Here is a 19,755-nt window from a genome sequence, read left to right as displayed (position 1 = left end):
AGCTCACATTGTATGATATTAACACCTAGAGGGGTTTGCCCATCTGGGACATTGATGGTCCGCCCCTACCTCCAGTACAGGGTCCCTGAAGTGAACAGAGGACAGGCACGCATGGCTGCGCGAATGTGCTTGGCTATTTCCTGCAGTCCTATAGTGGCTGCACTTGCACGATGTACTCTCCATTCATTGCCATGGGAATTCCGAAAACCTATGAGTGGACTTGCTCGGCTATTTTCAGAGCTCCCATAGCAGTGAATGGAGAGTACTCTGCGCATGTGTGGTGTGCTCTCCCCTACTTCACAGCCCCATTCTGAATATAGGACCTATCGGACATTGATAGCATATCCTAGCGATATGGCATAGATGGGCCAGCCTCTTTTAAGTGGTTTTCCATGACTTAAATGTTAATGACCTATTCTCAGCTTGGGCATGCACTGCGGTTTGTGATGGCACGCCCTTCGGTCACATGACCTTTTGTGCAGCTTAGTCCCAGTCATGTGAATGAGATTGAGCGGCAGTACCAAACAGAGCCACTACACAATATACTGCACTCTGCTTGGTGTACTATGAAGAGGCTGCAGCTCTGCGGCCTTTTCAAACAGGTAATTGGCAGGGGTCCCGGGAGTCGGACCCCCACCAATCGGATATTGATGACCTATTCTGAGGATATGTTATCGATGTTTAACTGCCAGAAAACCCCTTTTTTTTTTTTTTTTTTTTTTTTCGTGCTAGCATCACTTGATCTGCTTCTCTTCCTAGTTCCTCTTCTGTTTCAGAACGCAGCTCAGGGGGTCTTTTACCACAGCTGTGTGAACAGTGGCTTTGAGAGAATGGAAGGAGTTCTGGCTGCTCTTTCTATGGCACAAAGGCAGCTTGCTGCTACAGAAATCCCCTTCATGCCCCGTCTGTTAGGGAGACCACACTACGCTTCCCCCTTGTAGTCTTGCCCCTTCCAGCAGTGTAGCCAAGCATCCAGATAACCATTAGGCTACCTCTATATGTTGTAGATTGCGCATGTATTTTCCAGGCAGAGTCTTGTGCGGAAAAACCACAGCGTAATACGGGACCAGCAAAGATAAATCTCATGTACACAAGGCATATATTTTTTTTTTTACACACGGAAATTGACCTGCCGTCAATTGGGTGTAGTGGATTTAGTGTTTTTCCCGATAATCTTTAATGGGGTTGTTAACATAATCAGAAAATCTGCACCAAAAACCCCATTATAAAAGTCACCAAAACATGATGGTCTGATCTATGTGTGTGTTTTTATTTTTTATATGCAGATTTCATGCAAATGTTCTGCATACAAATCCACAAGGCGAGCCGGTAGCCTCAGACGGGAAGGACACTGCCTATTTACTAGACAAATTAGATTGCTCTCTAGTAGCTTACAGTGTGACAAAGGAATGTTTTATTTCTGGTTTTCTATGTATAATCCATGTATTCATTAATGCAGTGTCATAGAAAAAAATATGTGGTGTGTGTGTGTGTGTGTGTGTGTGTGTATATATATAATAGGTATAGGAGGAGTACAAATTGTATCTGCAATGTGATAAGTGGGCAGAGAAATCAGTTCATTGACAACTCTGTTAATACCCTATGGGGGCACTTGGGTTTTGTAAGAAGAAATGTTTCTTTTGCTTCCTGACGTAATAAGGTTGTTTTCCTCTGGACGGCTTTCTAATAGACTTGCATATGAATTTCAAATTTTTTCAACTGTTATGAAATGTACTTATTGCAAGTTATGACGCAATTTATTTGTAAAGTATTCATTTACAGATTTTTCTATTTTAATTGTGAGTCCCCCCAAGTATTGTAAATGTTTACATTTAGGACTCCCATTAATTCTGGAAGGCAGAAACCTAAGTAGGACTGTTTCTTGAATGATATCCTGTCAAAGCCAAATTAGTGGTAATAGTTGTACCCACCAAACCATCCCCTCAAGGGATTACCACCTACCCCCTGGATAGGTGATACATGTGTGATCGCTAGGGGGTCCCACTACTGGGACTCTAATGTTCCTCATCACTGTATGTCGGCAGAAAAATTCTGCATGTGGGTATAAGTATAAATTATAATGTTGTATGCTATATGTTCTGTTACTGTAATATAATGTACAATCTGTCACTTACTTGATGAACAAGGCAGTATGAGGAGAACCGTCCCTTTATCTTGTATTCTATATATTATTATTCTTTCACTGCTTTTTGGAGTTATGCTCATTTCTATGCATCTAAAATGCATATTAAACCGCCAGCAGTACCTTATTGCAACCTACAGCATGATTATAAAAGTCTGTGTCTTTTCTGTGCAATGCGGCAAAAGTCTCAAAAAATGACTTTTATTTAATAGGCCACTCTATATAAACTATTGTCCCATAGCGTTTGATAGGATTTCCTTCACTACTGGATGCTTGAATGTAGTCTTGTGCATGCGTTGTGTCCCAGCAATACCGGTGCCTGCGCACTGTTCCATTCCGCTATGAGGTATTGTTCAAAAGCTCGCACACAAGAGTCTGCACATGCGCGAGATTACATTTAAACCAGCAGTGAAGGAATTGGGCATCCTATCAATCAATCGTTTACATAGCGTAGCCCGTTGAATAAAAGTCTTTTTACAGACTTTTGCTGCATTGCACAGAAAAGCCACAGGCACCTTTTATAATCATACTACAGGCTGCAATAAGGTACTGATGGCGGTTTAATATGCATTTTCTAGGTGACAGGTTCCCTTTAAATGTGGGGGGGGTGCAGCAGCCATGATGGCTGGACCGTGTGTAAGAGGAGCTCCGCAGCAAGACCCACAGTACAGGACAAATCCTGAATCGCTACGGCCACCTGAGGAACGATGAACCACTGACTAAACCCCACTGACCACAAGAGTGCCCTTACCACACTTGCACCACGGGGAGTGGGGAGAGAGTCGCGCCGGGAGTTGAGGAGGAGGAGGAGGAACAACAAGTGCGCCACAAGAGAAGCACAAGCGGCGGACAGATAACAGTGCTCATGTGAGGTACAGGGGAGAAAAGGGAACCAGAGGACAAACTATCAGGTGGGTAGAGAAGAGCCCGAACTTACCCACGAGCCCCAGCAAATTCCCTCCAGTCGACCATTTTAGCGGCTTCCCTGCAGTGAAAGGAGGAGGAAGAAGAGGGGAGGGGGGGAGCTCTGCTGGCTGCAAGTGCCTATATTAGCGATACCATCAAAGCCTTCCTGCACCCCACAAACCGGTTATAAGCTCTAAACCTCAGCCACTGGTGGTACTAATCTATACTAAATATTTACACCTTGCCTGCATGTGCAGCCTACGGGGCATATAAGAAAGATAAAGTAGCATCTTGGACTGTACACTAGAATATCAGCAGCAGTCGCACTACAAGAGGATCCAAATAATGCAACTCAGAGCACTGAAATTAACCCCATATACTGTATTTTGATCAATACCCTGATACAACAATGGGGCCGCACAAAGCACTGCAGAAAAATTGCGAGAATATGCTAGACAACCCGAGGAAGCTACGCAGTCACCTTTGCCTCAGCGTAATATTAATACCAGAGCAAGTACTGTATCCGATGTACTACCTCATATAACTTTTTCAGAGGAGAATACTGAACTCACTCTCAAGCAAGTATCCACCCAAGTCCTAGAAGCCATCACCACATGTAATCCCTCACAGGGAGATTAGATGAGGTCAAGATTGATTTGGGACTATTGCGCCAAGACCTGCATAATCTGTGAGAGCGGGTTCAACACGCGGAAGAACGTATCTCCCATAGAAGACGCCACTGCCCCTAGAGCTTTATCTGATCTCAACCCCAAAGCGGAGCCCTTGAAACAGAAAGCAGATGACCTAGAAAATAGGCTCCGCAGAAATATCAGAATCATTGGCTTGCCTGAAAGAGCAGTGGGTCGCCCACCGGATGAATTCATTGAAAAGTGGATGAAAGAACTTTTCCCGGATGCAAACTTCTCCCAGGCGTACACGGTGGAACGTGCCCACAGAGTCCCTTCAAAACCACCCCCAGCGGGGGCTCCACCTCGCCCCATGTTGGCGAGATTCCTCAATTGCAAAGACAAGGACAAGATCCTGGCTCTAGCTAGAAAGCGGCAAGAAATCAAATTCAACAATACTAGAGTCTCCATCTTTCCAGATTTTTCCATGGAACTGGAGAAACAACGCGCCACTTTTATGAATGTCAAGAGACGACTGAGAGAGGCCAACATCCCTTACTCCATGGGCTATCCTGCAAGACTCAGAGTAGCGGACAGAGACAGAGCGGTCTTCACCTCGCCGGGAGAGGCATCTGAGTGGCTGAACCTACGATGCAGATCTCAAAGACTGAAGAGACTGTCAAATTTCACGGACTTATCATCTGAGGATTCTACTAGACTTGTTTGGCTTAGTTGAAATGTGATAGAATTATCCAGTTGCAGCTTCTTTTTAACGCATAGATTAAATTTAGAGGTTAATATAAGAGGTTTTAATATTGGCATGAATACACTAAAATGGCTACATCATAACTGGTCGTGGCCTGCATGCTTCTGCCAACCTTCACCGCAGGCAGAGGCATCCTTGTACAAGTGGCCTTTAGTCTGGATTAAGACACTGGTCCAGACATATTTTTACAGTTGCCAACACAAAAAGTTAAGATAGTTTACTAGGTTGGATAACTATTATGGTAGCTCTGTTAAATACAGTTTTTATGTTGCACTACTGTTATATTATATACCCAATACATCATATTTCACTTCTGAGGCTATATTTACACCCAGGATTCCATGGCTGAACTAAAAATCTTATCATGAAATGTTAGGGGATTGGGTAAGCCTCAAAAAAGATCCATGGTTCTAGCTTTTATTAGGAATCACGGCCCAAAAATCCTGTGCCTTCAAGAGGCGCATCTTACAACCAGCACTTCCCGGGTCTTAAAGAAGCCTTGGGCCGCACATTCCGACCACACCTCTTTGAGAGGAGTGTCCCTCTTGGTACACAAACAAACAACTTTTCTGGGAGGTAAAAGACCTAGTCACAGTTTCAGAAGGCAGATTTGTCTTTGTTAACTCTCTTATTGACAACATACAGTACACCCTATTCAGCACCCTAGAGATCGGGGCTACGCCTGCCGTAGCAGGAGCCACAGCTCTAACTCAGATTGACTACTTAATGGGCTAGTAACACTAAACCTGCTTTTTTTGAGTTTCTTGAAATACATGGAGATGAACCTAACTTGATTCTAGTGTGGGATACCTTGAAGGCGTTCCACCGAGGTTCCTTACACTCAAGCATCTCATTTTTTTAAAAGATACTAAACGCTCTGAGTCAGAGCTCGAATTGCAGTGCACCACTCTGGAGCAGCAATATATTAGACACCCAACTACCGTTATTCAAACAGGACTGCTTGGCTACAGGCAGGTATACAATACTTGGCTATTCTTAAAGATAGGCAGATAGGAAATTGTTCTTCATGAAACAGACAGAGTTTGAGTTGGGAAATCAGTCGGCAAAACTACTAGCCCAACTAATTGAGCGTGATTCGCCCTCTGAATCAGAGACTCAGCAGGGCAGGAAACTATTCATCATACCCTTGCACAATTCTACCGGGATCTATATAGATCCGGCATAACAGCGTCTGACTCGGAGACCTAAGTGGGTACAACCCTCACTACGCTGCAAAGTGCCCAGTTAGACCAGCCAATTTCCTTAGAAGAAGTTAAACAGGCTATAGCAGATCTTAATAATGGCTCCCCAAAGTATATGCTAAATATGCAGAGGCGTTGGCTCCACAATTGCTATCAACCCTTCACTCGGCCTTGAAGCTGGGACGTCTGCCGGAAGCCACCATAATACTGTTACTTAAACCCGATAAAGAACCCCTAGAATGCAGTTCCTATAGGCCTATAGCTCTATTAAATGTGGACTACAAATCTTAACCAGAATCTTGGCCACTCTCCTTAATTGGGTGATTCTTTCTCTGATTCACCAGGATTAGACAGGCTTTATGCCTGGAAAGTCCACTAGAGGGGTGCAGGTGATTACACAATTGGGCTATTCCTTGAATGCGGATTGGGCCCTAGCCTCGTTAGATGCCGCCAAGGTATTAGATTCCATCGAATGGGCTTATTTGATTGGCTGTTTGCGGGGGCTTGGCCCACAGTTCCTCAGATGGATTAGTATGCTATATAGTAGCCCGGTAAGTAGACTACTGATAAATGGGAAGCTATCAGGAAATTTACCCTCCATAGATTAACGAGACCGGGCTGCCCTTTGTCACCGCTTCTGTTCGCTCCGGCGGTTGAGACACTGGCAAATCAGGGTGAGGAGTAGCACGAACATAACAGGGGTGAGTCTGGGAGAAAGAGAGGCCCGTATAGGATTATACGCAGACGATATGGTTTTATATCTTTCCTCACCTGACACATCCCTCCGCAACGTGCTGGCTTTGATGGATGAATTTGGAGAGTTCTCATGCCTAAGAATAAGCTAGGAGAAATCAGTATACATGCCACTGGGTAGGGAAGATTGGACGGGTCCCTCCCAAGTAGAAAGGCTAAAAGTTGTAGACACGTTTTAAATATCTGGGAATAATTATTACTAAAAGACACACCCAGGCCATGTCACTTCATATCTCACCACTTACAAACCATATAAGGAACAAGTTTCAAAGTTGAAAGACTCTGCCTATTTTGGTGGCAGGGCGCATTAACCTCATCAAAATTATACTTCAGAAGGCCCATTATGCCTTTCAACACTCGGAGGTGCGTGTACCCAAATCATTATTTAAAGAAATAGACTCCTTTATCTAGGATTTGTATTTGGGGCAGATCCCGAGCCAAACTTGGCCTAGACACCCTAAAGCGGCCTGAAACAGAGGGGTGTCTAGGCCAAGGCAGGCGGGGGGGGGGGGGGGCAGCAGGCAGGCGTCAGAACTCTGGGAGACGTATATGATCAAGGGGTGCTGATCTCCTTTGAAGTACTTTCTCAGGAATGCAATATACCCATGCACATGCATTTCTTCTCATACTTACAAGTTAGATCGGCCATACAGAGTACACTCCCGACAATTTTACAATCTCTAATTATCCTCTCATAGGAGTTGTAAAAACTAGTGGCCTGTAGTGAGGTTTGCCTGTTGGGAATTCTGCGTGAGGATAGCTGGGATCATTATAGTACAACATTCTTAAAGGGAACCTGTCATCACTTTATGCTGCCCATACTAAAGGCACAATAAAGTACAGACAGGGGAGTTGATTTCAGCGGTCTGTCATTTATAAGTTAAAAGTAAGTGGTTGCCTAGAACCAACATCGCAATCATTGCAGATTAGGCCTGGAAAAGAGTCACGGCCACCTGAGAAGAGTCCTGGCTATTCATGAATTCCTGCGCACCTGCTGATGACTGACAGTCTAATACAGAGTTTTCTCCCTTTCTTTCTAGGAGAGAACTGTCAATTATCAGCAGATGGGTGATAGTGCAGGATATTATGAATAACCAGGACTCTTCTCAAGGCCTGGGCTGTAATGATTATGATGCTGGTTCTCGGCAACTACTTACTATTTGCGCATGAGTGACACACCGCTGAAATCCGTTTTTCTGTCACTACTTTATGCTGCCCTCAGTGCAGTCAGCATAAAGTTGATGACAGGTTCCCTTTAAGGGAATGGCTCTTTTTGGCACGTAAATGTATCGCGCTGAGATGGTACAACCCCAATACACAAAGCTTATCCATGTGGAAAACACAAATAAATCTGATGTTACCGTATATGGTACCAGTGTACAAACATCGCAATAAACCTAAAAAAATTTGAAAAGGTCTGGGGAGTGTGGTGTGATTCACCTCTATACTCAGTCCTGAGATTAAGGCAGGCTTTATTAACTGCCCGAGGAACCACGGCTCAACCGACGTAGTGGGGATACCTAAGAAAAGCACAACACAAACTCAGCCGGGACAAAGGGAATTAGTCAGCACTGAAGTGGGTAAATATTATTTGTAATCTTCAGTAATTACCTGTTATATAGATTTTTGAAAATTTTTATGACAATGGGAAATCATTCATTATTGGTATTTTGAATTGTATCAGGAGTGTATGTATGTAATGGATATTCATTTACATATGTCAATAAAAGAGTTAAAAAAATAAAAATAAATTAATATGTGAAGCAACTTTTCAAATAATCGTAATTAAGGATCTCCTACCTGTTTGTTTGTATCTGGCCCTCCTGTTTACAATATGCAGTGGGGTCCTGCAGTTGGTCTTCTGCTTCTTTCTAACCTACCAAATGTATGTTATCAAGTTGTGGACAGATTGACTGGCATAACTTTATTGCATATCCTAGCTCTATATCTTAACATTATGTGATGAGAATAACCCTTAGACTTTCTAGATCTATGACTGCCCTCACTATGCTCCTGTGAACACCTTCAGGGGTCTGTTTTATTATAAGGGTGCTTTCCTGTACTGTCCAGGTTTAGAACGCTGACCCATTAATTTCACATTGGTGATTTTCCACATGGACCGTGCAGAGAAAAATGCAGCATGTTTATTTTTTGTTTTGTTTACCTGGTCCAGGTTTCTTGCATCCAAAAGAATGGGTCTGCAGGAAAACTGGATTGGACATGGATTTCGACTGGAACCACTCATGACGTTTTTGAGCAAAATCCAGGATTGGATACTAAATAAACTGCACTAAGGCCTCTTTCACACTACCGTATGCCCTCCGAGACATGCTGTCCGTGAGCGGGCCATATGCCCCGGAGCAACATTGATCGAGCGCGCAGCATCATAGATTACAATGATTCTGTGCGCATCTTGCCTCCTGCGTGGCTACTGTCATGCACTCGTATGATCTTATGAGTGCGAGACAATAGCCCACCGGCGGCCCGACATCCACAGCATCATTCTAATCTCTGATGGTGTGCTCCCGTGCGCACAATCTATTACGCTCCTGGACATATGGCCCGCTCACGGACCGCATGTCTCGGAGGGCATACGGTTGTGTGCAAGAGGCCTAAGACTGCATGTGTGGTTCCAGCCTTACTGCGGTTTGGCCATGGATCTGGGTAGCAGTGGATTGCACTGGTTGGCTGTGACTTTTATCCACTCGTACTCTGATCTAAGATGGTCTCGCCATCAAGTTTATTTCTGCTGGTCTCTTTCATTGCACCAAATGTTTAGTTCGAGTCTTTCCAAATGTATGTTGCTTTAAATAATTTCGACTGAAATGTGTTGTTATACTGGGAAATGAACTGGATGGATTGACATGTGCCAGTAATGTCCTGCAATGAGGTTTTAAAGTTGTACACGTTTTTTTATTTATTTTTATGTATTTCCTCTATGGAAACCAATGTAATTTGCTTTTAAATACATTTGAAGTGGCACACTACTGACACATGTACAGTGGATATAAAAAGTCTGCACACCCCTGTTAAAATGTCAGGTTTCTGTGCTGTAAAAAAAGTTCTGAAATTCATTTCCGAACTTTTTCCACCTTTAATGTGACCTATAAACTGTACCACTCAATTGAAAAACAAACTGAAATCTTTTAGGTGGAGGGAGGAAAACAAAAAAACTAAAATAATGTGGTTGCATAATTGTGCACATCATCTTATAACTGGGGATGTAGCTGTGTTCAGAATTAAGCAATCGCATTAAAAATCCTGTTAAATAGGAGTCAGCATACACCTGTCATCAGTTAAAGTGCCTCTGATTAACCCCAAATAAAGTTCAGCTGCTCTAGTCGGTCTTTCCTGAAATTTTCTTAGTGGCAGCAAAAGCCATGGTCTACAGAGAGCTTCCAAAGCATCAGAGGGATCTCATTGTTAAAAGGTATCAGTCAGGAGAAGGGTACAAAAGAATTTCCAAGACATTAGATATACCATGAAACACAGTGAAGACAGTCATCATCAAGTGGCGAAAATATGGCACAACAGTGACATTACCAACAACTGGACGTCTCTCCAAAATTGATGAAAAGACAAGAAGAAAACTGGTCTGGGAGGCCTACAGCAACATTAAAGGCCAAGAGGCCTACAGCAACATTAAAGAAGCTGCAGGAATATCTGGCAAGTACTGGCTGTGTGGTACATGTGACAACAATCTCCTGTATTCTTCATATGTCTGGGCTATGGGTTAGAGTGGCAAGACGAGAGCCTTTTCTGATGAAGAAAAACATCCCGGCTACATTTTGCAAAAACGCACCTGAAGTCTCCCAAAAACATGTGGGAAAAGGTGTTATGGTCTGATGAAACCAAGGTTGAACTTTTTGGCCAAAATTCTAAAAGATATGTTTGGCACAAAAACAACACTGCACATCATCAAAAGAACACCATACCCACAGTGAAGCATGGCGGTGGCAGCATCATGCCAAGGGGCTGTTTTTCTTTGGCTGGAACTGGAGCCTTAGTTAAGCTAGAGGGAATAATGAACAGTTCCAAATACCAGTCAATATTGGCACAAAACCTTCAGGCTTCTGCTAGAAAGCTGAACATGAAGAGGAACTTTCATCTTTCAGCATGACAACGACCCAAAGCATACATCCAAATCAACAAAGAAATGGCTTCACCAGAAGATTAAAGTTTTGGAATGGCCCAGCCAGAGCCCAGACCTGAATGCGATTGAAAATCTGTGGGGTGACCTGAAGAGGGCTGTGCACAGGAGATGGCCTCGCAATCTGACAGATTTTGAGTGTTTTTGCAAAGAAGAGTGGGCAAATCTTGCCAAGTCAAAATGTGCCATGCTGATAGACTCATACCCAAAAAGACTGAGTGCTGTAATAAAATCAAAAGGTGCTTCAACAAAGTAGTAGTTTGAGGGTGTGCACACTTATGCAACCACATTATTTTATTTTTATATTTTTTCTTCCCTCTGCCTAAAAGATTTCAGTTTGTATTTCAATTGAGTTGTACAGTTTATAGGTCACATTAAAGGTGGAAAAAGTTCTGAAATGATTTATCTTTGTCTCATCACAGAAACCTGACATTTTAACAGGGGTGTGTAGACTTTTTATATCCACTGTAGATACACACTAACCTTTCTTGACATTTGTTGTCACCTTTAGCTTGGCTTACCTGGTTAAATAAGCACTTAAAGGCATGTTAATTAATTGTGTGTGGCTCTGACTCGCGGCACTCCTGCCCATCATCTGTTTAAAGGGGCCGATGTGCTCGAATAAGTGCTGTGACCTCCAGTTTCTGTACAGTGTTTAGTGCTTGCAATTGCGGCGCAGTCCCATTACCTTGACTGGGACTGAGCTGCACAAGGGGTATGTGACCAATAGACATGACATCACAGCCCAAGAGAGGTTACAGCGCTCAGCCGAGCCCCCCAATCAGCATTTGTTCGGTGGGGGTGTTGACAGTTGGTCTCCCCCGTTTTGATATTGATGGTCCATCCTGAGGATTTGTCGTCAGTATTTAGGTCCCAGGTGAGATACGTCCACTATACAGCCCTATGAATTGAAGTTTGTATGGTGATCGTTCTTAAAACAAGCTAGGGGCAATTTCCATGTTACAAAAAATGTAACGCGCGGTATTTATTTTATTTACATAATGCGTCTGTACGGACAAGTGCAACAAGCTGCTTTATTCTATACGGCTGGAAAAAGGCATACTGGTGTATATCGGCCCAGTGGAGCCTAAAGATGGCCATACACATTCAATAGCGGTGGGCTGAACAATAATTCGGTCAACATCTATCTTCCCCATACACATCCATGTTTGACTCCGCCAAACAAGCTGTGGATTCTCAGGGGAGAAAGCTGCTGCCATACACTTCTGGCCATGGCTGATCTCCCTGGAGAACAAAAGGATTGGGCAAAAATATTAAAGGGGAGATTTTTTTTTTTCTTTTTTACTGATGACCTATCCTCTAGATAGATCAAAAGAAGGGATCCACAGCACTTGTCAGTTCCAAAAATGGTGTGGTTTATATAGAAGGCAACCAACCAGGCTTGATGAAGACACCTACTGACCAGGACCCAAGAGCCTAGGTCCTCATTCACGTGCACCACTTGTTCTGTGGACCTCTGGACCTCTCATCAGGTACCAAGAGGAATATAATTAACTTTACCCAAGTCAGGTTTGGAGTTCTGCTTAACATTTATTACTATCTTCTAGTATCTGATCGGTGGGGGTCCGACACCTGGAACCCCCTCCTATAACCTGTTCAAGAATGCAGCGGCTCCTGTGAGCCCCAGTGCCTTCTGAAACAGCTGATGGGCGGGGGTCCTAATTGCAATCCGTGCTCATTTCCAGTTAGCGAATCCAACTGTGGCACAGACACAGCAGTGCAGCTTCTAATACTCCTGTTCATGGGGCTGTATAATGGCTTTATGGTCCCTCTGTCCTTCCCATTATAAATACGTGCCGTTCTATACAAAGCGTGCTTAGCAGTGTTTGCACTTTGTATTAGGGTAAGGTCACATATAGCTGTTTTCTTGCAGTTTCTCTGCAATTCTGCTGAGAATAAATGCAACGAAACCACAAAGTGTCACTTCATTCTTAGGAAGGGATTTGATCACTGCACAAGGTAAGCCAAGCTAAAGTAACCTCAACCTGTGCAAAGTCACATCATATTCCATATCAAATAAGGATAATAATCGGTGACCATGCAACTGATGTCTTTTGTATGCTTACTGTAAATTCTATATTTGGGTTGTTTGTTGCAACTGCTAACTTTCATCTACTTTGCCAGATGGCGTTGAAACTGTGGATTCCGGATGGCTGACATGTCAGACTGAGCTTAGATTACGTCTACATTATTCTGAAAAACAGCCTGTTTCTATATCCAAGAAAAAATTTAAAAAGTCTAGGTTTAGGTATGGTGATAAATCGGTCTTGCGTTTTTTTGTTTTTACGAAAGCAAAGATTGCTTGCCACCTTATTTAATGCTGTTGGTACAGAAAGTTGTGAGACCAAACTGGTCCTGGGTTCTAACAGAACTTCTGATTTAACAGGAGCTACAGTGCTGTGAAAAAGTGTGTGTGCGCCTCATTTCTTCTTTTTTTTCTGATTTGTTACTGTAAATGTTTCAGATCAACTAATTTCAAGATAAAAAAATAATAATGCATAAAGGCAAAATGCAGCTTTTACATGATCCTTCCATATATTGAAGATTAACATTTATTCAAAACCTATGTCACCCACGTAGTTGCCCCTAAACCTCAAAACTGATTGTGTCACCCTTGGGAGTAACGACTGCAACGAAACATGTGAGATAGCTTGCATGGAGTCTTTGGTATCTCACCTTTGCAGAATTGTAATTTGGCTACACTGAAGGGTTTTGAAGCATAAACTGACCACTTAAAGGGCATCTGTCGGCAGATTTGTACCTATGACACTGACCTGTTTGGCTACTTTCACACTCGCGTTTGGTGCGAATCCATCATGGATCTGCACAGATGGATCCATTCAGATAATACAAACGTCTGCATCCATTCAGAAAGGACCAGTTTGTATTATCTGTAACATAGCCAAGACAGATCCGTCTTGAACACCATTGAAAGTCAATAGAGGACGGATCCCTTTTCTATTGTGTCATAGAAAACGGATCCTTCCCTATAGACTTACATTGTGTGTCAGAACGTTCCATTTGGCTCAGTTTCGTCAGACGGAATGGAGACAGAACGGAGGCAAACTGACACATTCTGAGCGGATCCATTTCCATTCAGAATGCATTAGGGCAAAACTGATCCGTTTTTGTACCACTTATGAGAGCCCTGAATGGATCTCGCAAACGGAAAGCCAAAACGCCAGTGTGAAAGTGGCCTTGCATGTGCGCTTGGCAGCAGAAGACATCTGTTGGTCCCATGTTCATATGTGCCCACATAGCGGAGAAAAATTGTTTTAATATATGCAAATGAGCCTCTAGGAGCAACAGGGGCGTTGTCATTGCATTGCCATTACACCTAGAGGCTCGGCTCTTTCAGCAACTGCCACACCCTCAGCTCTTTGACAGGACCAGGCAGTGAAACCATAATCCCACTTGTCAAAGTGCAGAGAGAGCTGAGCCTTTAGGAGTAATGACGCTGCCTCTGTTGCTCCTAGAGAAAAATGTTTTAATATATGTAAATGAGCCTCTAGAGAGGCTCTGAACGCTCTGCAACTGCTGTGCCCTCTGCACTTTGGCAGGGCCAGGTGTTATGACATTTACACTGCCTGGCCTTGTTAATAAAAGTGGAGAGAGCAGAGTCACTAGGTGTAATGGAAACGCCCCCATTGCTCCTAGGTACTAATTTGCTTATATAAAAAAATAAAAATTCTTAGCACATATGAACATGGGACCAACACAGATGCCTTCAGCTGCCAAGCGCACATGGAACAGGTCAGCCAGTGTCATAGGTACAAATCTGCTGACAGATGGCCTTTTAAAGGGGTTGGCTACTACTGACAAATGTGTAGGTCAGATAACTATATAACACTTACTAATATAGCCTTTGTAGCAATTCTGTGTTGTGTTTTTTTTTTTGTTTTTTTTTTTGTTTTTTCTCTTCTCTATTTCATAAGCCATGTTTGCTATAAGTCTTTTGTGCTGTCTACAGGGAGGTCCTGTCTATAAAATGGCTGCTGATGGAGGGTCATGTGACCAGGCAAATCAGTTTCCTGTATTCAGATGCATTGCACCTGCAGTATAGTCCATACAGTGCAAGTACAGATGGCAGGTGCAGAGTACTTGAATGGGGGAGATATCACATGGGGGAGGTTTTCCTGGTCACATGACTCTATATCAGCAGCCATTTTATGCACATGATCTCCATGTGAACAGCACAAAGGGGCATTTCTTATGAAATATAGAAAATGGTGCAGAGTTTTAACTAAGGTTAGATTAGTATGTGCCATATAGTAATCATACAAACTCGTTGGTCAACACTAACCAGAAAGTGGCCAACCCCCTTTAAGGTCTTGTCACAGCCTATCAATGGGAGGACCCTTCAAGTCAGGACCCTTACTCAGTAACGCAAAAACCTGACTTTTTTTTATTTTTATTTTTTTGAGCAGTACAGAGTCCCAAAACGTTAATAATAGCCTTGTAACCCTTTCCAGACTGAAATATTTACTGTCATCAGGCTAAGTTTTGAATAGTTCAAGCAACCACTTTTAACAATAGTTTGATCTTAAACATTCAAGTGTCATAAATATGCAAACATAGAAGAACTTGAGATGGAGACAAATACTTCTTCACAGCACTGATTACTTGAGTTCATATAATCAGATCGCCGGTTGTAAGACTTTGGCCACAATACAGATGTAGCTGAGCTGATTTTGTCATTTAACACAATGGGGTAGTTTTATCAAAACTGGTGAAAGGAAAACCGTTTAAGTCCTAGTTCACACTTCAGTTATTTCCATCAGTTATTGTGAGACAAAACCAGTAGTGAGTGCATAAACAGAGATCAGGTATAATGGTAAGATCTGCACGTATTCTGTGTTTTTGACTCGTACCTGGTTTTGGCTCACAATATGGGCTCATGCACACAAACATATTTTCTTTCCGTGTTTTTTTTTTTTTTTTTTTGTGTGGACCGTATACGGAACCATTCATTTCAATGGGTTCGCAAAAAACGGAAGGAACTCAGTGTGCATTCCGTTTTTCCATTCCGCAAAGAAAATAGAACATGTCCTATTATTGTCCACATTACTGACATGCATAGTACTGTTGTATTAGGGGCCAGCTGTTCCGTTTAGCAAAATACGGAATGCACACGGACGTCATGCGTATTTTTGGCGGACTGCAAAATGCATACGGTCGTGTTCACAAGCCCTATAAGTGGTAGAAATCACTGACCAAATAACTGAAGCTAAGACTTAACTGCCCGTAGCAACCAATCAGATTACACCTTTCATTTTTCAGAGCTCCTTTGGAAAATGAAAGGTGGCATCTGGTTGCAATGGGCAACTAAATTACATTTCATTTATACAACTTTTTGATAAATCTTTATCAGTGGGCTGTTTTTTTTTTTCTCATTGCAATCTGGTGTAGTTGCATTGACGAAAATGGTGTTGTTGAGCATTCATTAAACAACATTAGCTCTTTTTTTTTTCTTCCTTCTCTGGAGCGGAGCTCCGATATTCTTGTCTGCAATTGCAGACAAGAATAGGCAGTTCTATGGGGGTGCCGGCCGGGTGTATTGCGGATCCGCAATACACTACGGACGTGTGAATGGACCCTAAGTAGGACTCCAAATACTGGCCACACAGACTTTAGCAGCTGTCGGAAGATAAAACCTTTGGCGGCTCAGTTGGAAGAAGGGTTAAGAAGCGCTCCGCTAACTGTACAAACAGCATTAATTACCTCAGTGTACAGGCATATGTACCTGGATGCAAACATTTAGATTTTTTTTATGAGAGGCATTAAGGTTCTAAATTCCAAAGACAAGTGATTTTTTTTATTTATTTATTTTGTGCATTTCATAAATTATGACTAATGTACAAAGTAAATTTAATTTCAGCACTGAAAATGCTCTTTTTGCTTGGGCCAAACTCTTACTTGTGATGCCTGATTGACTTCCGCTAAATGCCATTCTTATCATTCAGCATCACATCAATATGTTCTCTTCCTCCTCTGAATCCATTTATACAGAGGGCAGGGAAGATTACAGCATTGCTGTGTGCAGGCTGCACTACAGATCTATTGTGGCTCCCTGTTGAGGTCTCTTTCACACACGTGTGTTTAGCCCAGGAATTACACTCCGTGTGATGGGACCATTTCCTGGGCCAAAAAAATGCTCCTGACCTGAACTCACAGTATCATAATGACGTGTGATGCTGTGAGTTCCTGCCGGTCTGTAGCACTGTACTCTGCCGTGTATACAGTACAGTAGACCCACAGCCATGCTTTGTTTTCCATCTGGGAAATGCAGCTGTCCCATGGAGCATTTTTCCCGGACTGGTCACACTCGTGTGAAAGAGGCCCAAGAAAGATTTTGTGGGTTAGTCGACCTCTACCCAAGCAATTATTGCATGGATTTTCAGTTTAGGGCTAGTTCACACAGTTTTTTTGTTGCTGCTTTTGGAGCATTTCCCCCTCCAAAATCGGCTCCAAGAAGCGGCATAACAGCCTCCCATTCATTTCAAAGGGAGGCAGCACTTGCATTTTTTTTCTATGTGGAAAAAAGGAGCAGTGTGCTCTCTTAGGGCGGAATCCACACCAAATCTCTCATTGGAATGAATGGGAAGCAGCCAAAAAAAAATGATTTGGTAGGCAGGTTTTCAAAATCCGTCATGTAAACATACCTTAATGTTTAAAAAGCATAAACCACATTGGTAACAATTATTTTTATTGTTTCATTGTGTCTAAAATGAGAAAATCAGCAACTCTGCAAGTAATCTTAAAGGGGTATTCTGTTAAGAAGTAGTTATCCCCTATCCATAAGGATACCTTTTAGATTGGTGGAGTCTGACCACTGGGATCCCTGCTGAACATGAGAATGGGCACCATGCTGCTCCATTCATCTCTGTGGGACTGCAGCAGGTAGATGAATCCTGCACTCTGCTGTCTCCGGCAGGCCCATAGACAATATATGGAGTGGTAGTACTAGTACGTGTGCAGAAACTCTAATCCTGCTGTCACACTCCCTGCCATCCGTCCCCTACTTCTTACTAACATACGGGGAATATCTGTGTTATGACTACAGGTTCAGACTGTACAGGGTGCAGATAGTGGTTCGTTTTTATTATCATGGGAATTTTTTTTTTTAACTAAGACAATTTGCAAAATTGCTTGATTTTTAGATGCATTTAGAACAATTAAAATGATTTTAGCTGGTGGATATAGCATTGAAACAACACTCTAGAGGGTAAAATAATGAAAGTTTTGGTACAGTTTGAGTTAGTGTCCGAGATGTTCTCTTTATAGACAGATGATGACATGCTGGCTTGTATGCTTTAAAAAGCACCATAATGTACAGGTAGCCGTTGAAAAAACACATGATGAAACTCAGTAATCATCGTGACTCTGCTGAGCTTCTACTAGAACTTGGATATTGAAGGCAGCACAGAAGGAAGCTACGGATCCACTTTAACTCCACAGAACGCGTAAAGTTTAAAGGGAATCTGTCATGTCGAACATGGTATCTTAGCTGCAGATAACCTGTTATAGATCAGGAGGAGCTGAGCAGAATAATATATAGTTTAATGGTCAGATTTAACTTGTAATTTATTCATTTATATTCCTGCCCTTTCTGGTCTTTGACATTAAGGAGCAGGTCCTGTCACTGTATACACAGTCTAGAGCGGTGGTGGTGATCCTATGGCAGAGTGCCAGAGGCGGCACTCAGAGCCCTCTCTGTGGGCACCTGCACCCTGGAAAAAGTCTATGGTGCACCGATATGCCTTGGACTTTTCGTGTCATTCATCAGCGCAGGGCGCACTATGAACAGCACAGGCAGCACACTGAATGTAGGCAGGCTATTATAGCTAAATAATAAAGTATATGGAAGATATACTATATTAATATTCAGGTTAAATTGCTGTGTTGGCACTTTGTGATAAATAAGTAGGTTTTGGGTTGCAGTTTGGGTACCCGGTCTCTAAAAGGTTTGCCATTACTGGTCTAGAGGGAAGGCCGTCAGTCACTGATAGGACCTCCTCCTTGACTTCAAATGAGCAGGAATTGAAATGCATAAATTACATGTTATACTGAATCCTTTCCCACAAAACTATAAATCCATCTGCTCAGCTCCTCCTGCTCTATAACATGCTGCCTGCAGATTGCACTGCATTTTCATGGTGACAGGTTCCCTTTAAACATAGAACCTACACAGATCCACCGGTGATGCCCCTTTCTGTTTTTCTTTAAAGGGGCCGTTGTCCCTGAACAGCGCATGGAATTATGTAGAAAGTAAAGCTTAGTTTGTTGCATGTGTTTTTCTTTTTTTAAGGTAAAGTAAGTATATGATTTAGTAGGTTTGTCCAAAGAGTAGAAAGTCACAGTTCAAAGAGGTTATAGGCTTTACAACTAATATTCTTCTATCTTGTGCGGACAGGGTGAAGCTAACATTTGGAGGCCCTGAAGAGGAGGACGAAGATGAAGAGCCAGATAAACCCTCTCCAATTATACTCCCAACAATGGCTAACTCATTTGAAATCTCCTTAATAAGCAATACTGAATTTGTGTCTCGGTACTCACAGCCCGAATGTGGTTATGCACTCCAGCCTGACCGATGGACGGAATTCAGTGTACATACAATGGAGCCTGATAACTTGGAACTGCTTTTTGACTTTTTTGAAGTGAGTGTTTATGTAGATGGGCAAGTTAGGCCATGTTCACATCACTCTATTTTTTCCGTTCTTCTTATCCGTCAGAAGAACAGTTTGGCATCCATTTCACCCATTTCCATCTGAGATTTATTTTAGATGGAAAAAGTCCTGCGTGCATGATGTGAACCCGGCCTTACCTGTATAGGTCTTTGAGATTTGACAGTATTGATCTTGTTTGCTATATGTATGTGTATATAATATGTACGTTTGTTCACTTGTGTATCTGCAGGAAGATCTGAGCGAGGCTGTGGTGCAAGGTGATACACTCCCTGGACATGTGGGCACAGCCTGTCTCTTGTCATCCACCCTTATGGAGACCGGGAAAAGTAATGGCGTTATCACACTCCCTATCATGAGTAGGAATGCCAGGCAGACTCTTGGGAAAGTTAGAGGTATGATATGATTTTTTAAATATTCAGATTTTTTTGTTCATGGCCATCTTTTTCGTGGGGAAAAAAGCTGAAACTTCACACCACCAGCCTACACTATGATGAGCAAATG

At 42.6% G+C, this 19,755-nt stretch overlaps 1 protein-coding gene across 2 annotated transcripts in view; it reads left to right on the top strand.

The window, feature by feature from the left end:
- The window catches only part of GPCPD1 (glycerophosphocholine phosphodiesterase 1), an 80,321-nt gene that overhangs the window by 27,085 nt on the left and 33,481 nt on the right, over positions 1-19,755 (top strand). For both annotated transcript variants that reach the window (XM_044289830.1, XM_044289831.1), the window contains exons 7-9: positions 12,692-12,815; positions 18,981-19,224; positions 19,484-19,646. In XM_044289830.1, coding sequence (XP_044145765.1) covers positions 12,692-12,815; positions 18,981-19,224; positions 19,484-19,646 — 531 coding nt within the window. The remainder of the gene's footprint in view (positions 1-12,691; positions 12,816-18,980; positions 19,225-19,483; positions 19,647-19,755) is intronic.

This window comes from Bufo gargarizans, chromosome 4, assembly GCF_014858855.1.
Source record: "Bufo gargarizans isolate SCDJY-AF-19 chromosome 4, ASM1485885v1, whole genome shotgun sequence".
Classification (NCBI taxonomy): Eukaryota; Metazoa; Chordata; class Amphibia; order Anura; family Bufonidae; genus Bufo; species Bufo gargarizans.
The sequence above is the reverse complement of the archived record's forward strand: the minus strand, read 5'-3'. Positions and strand labels throughout refer to the sequence as shown.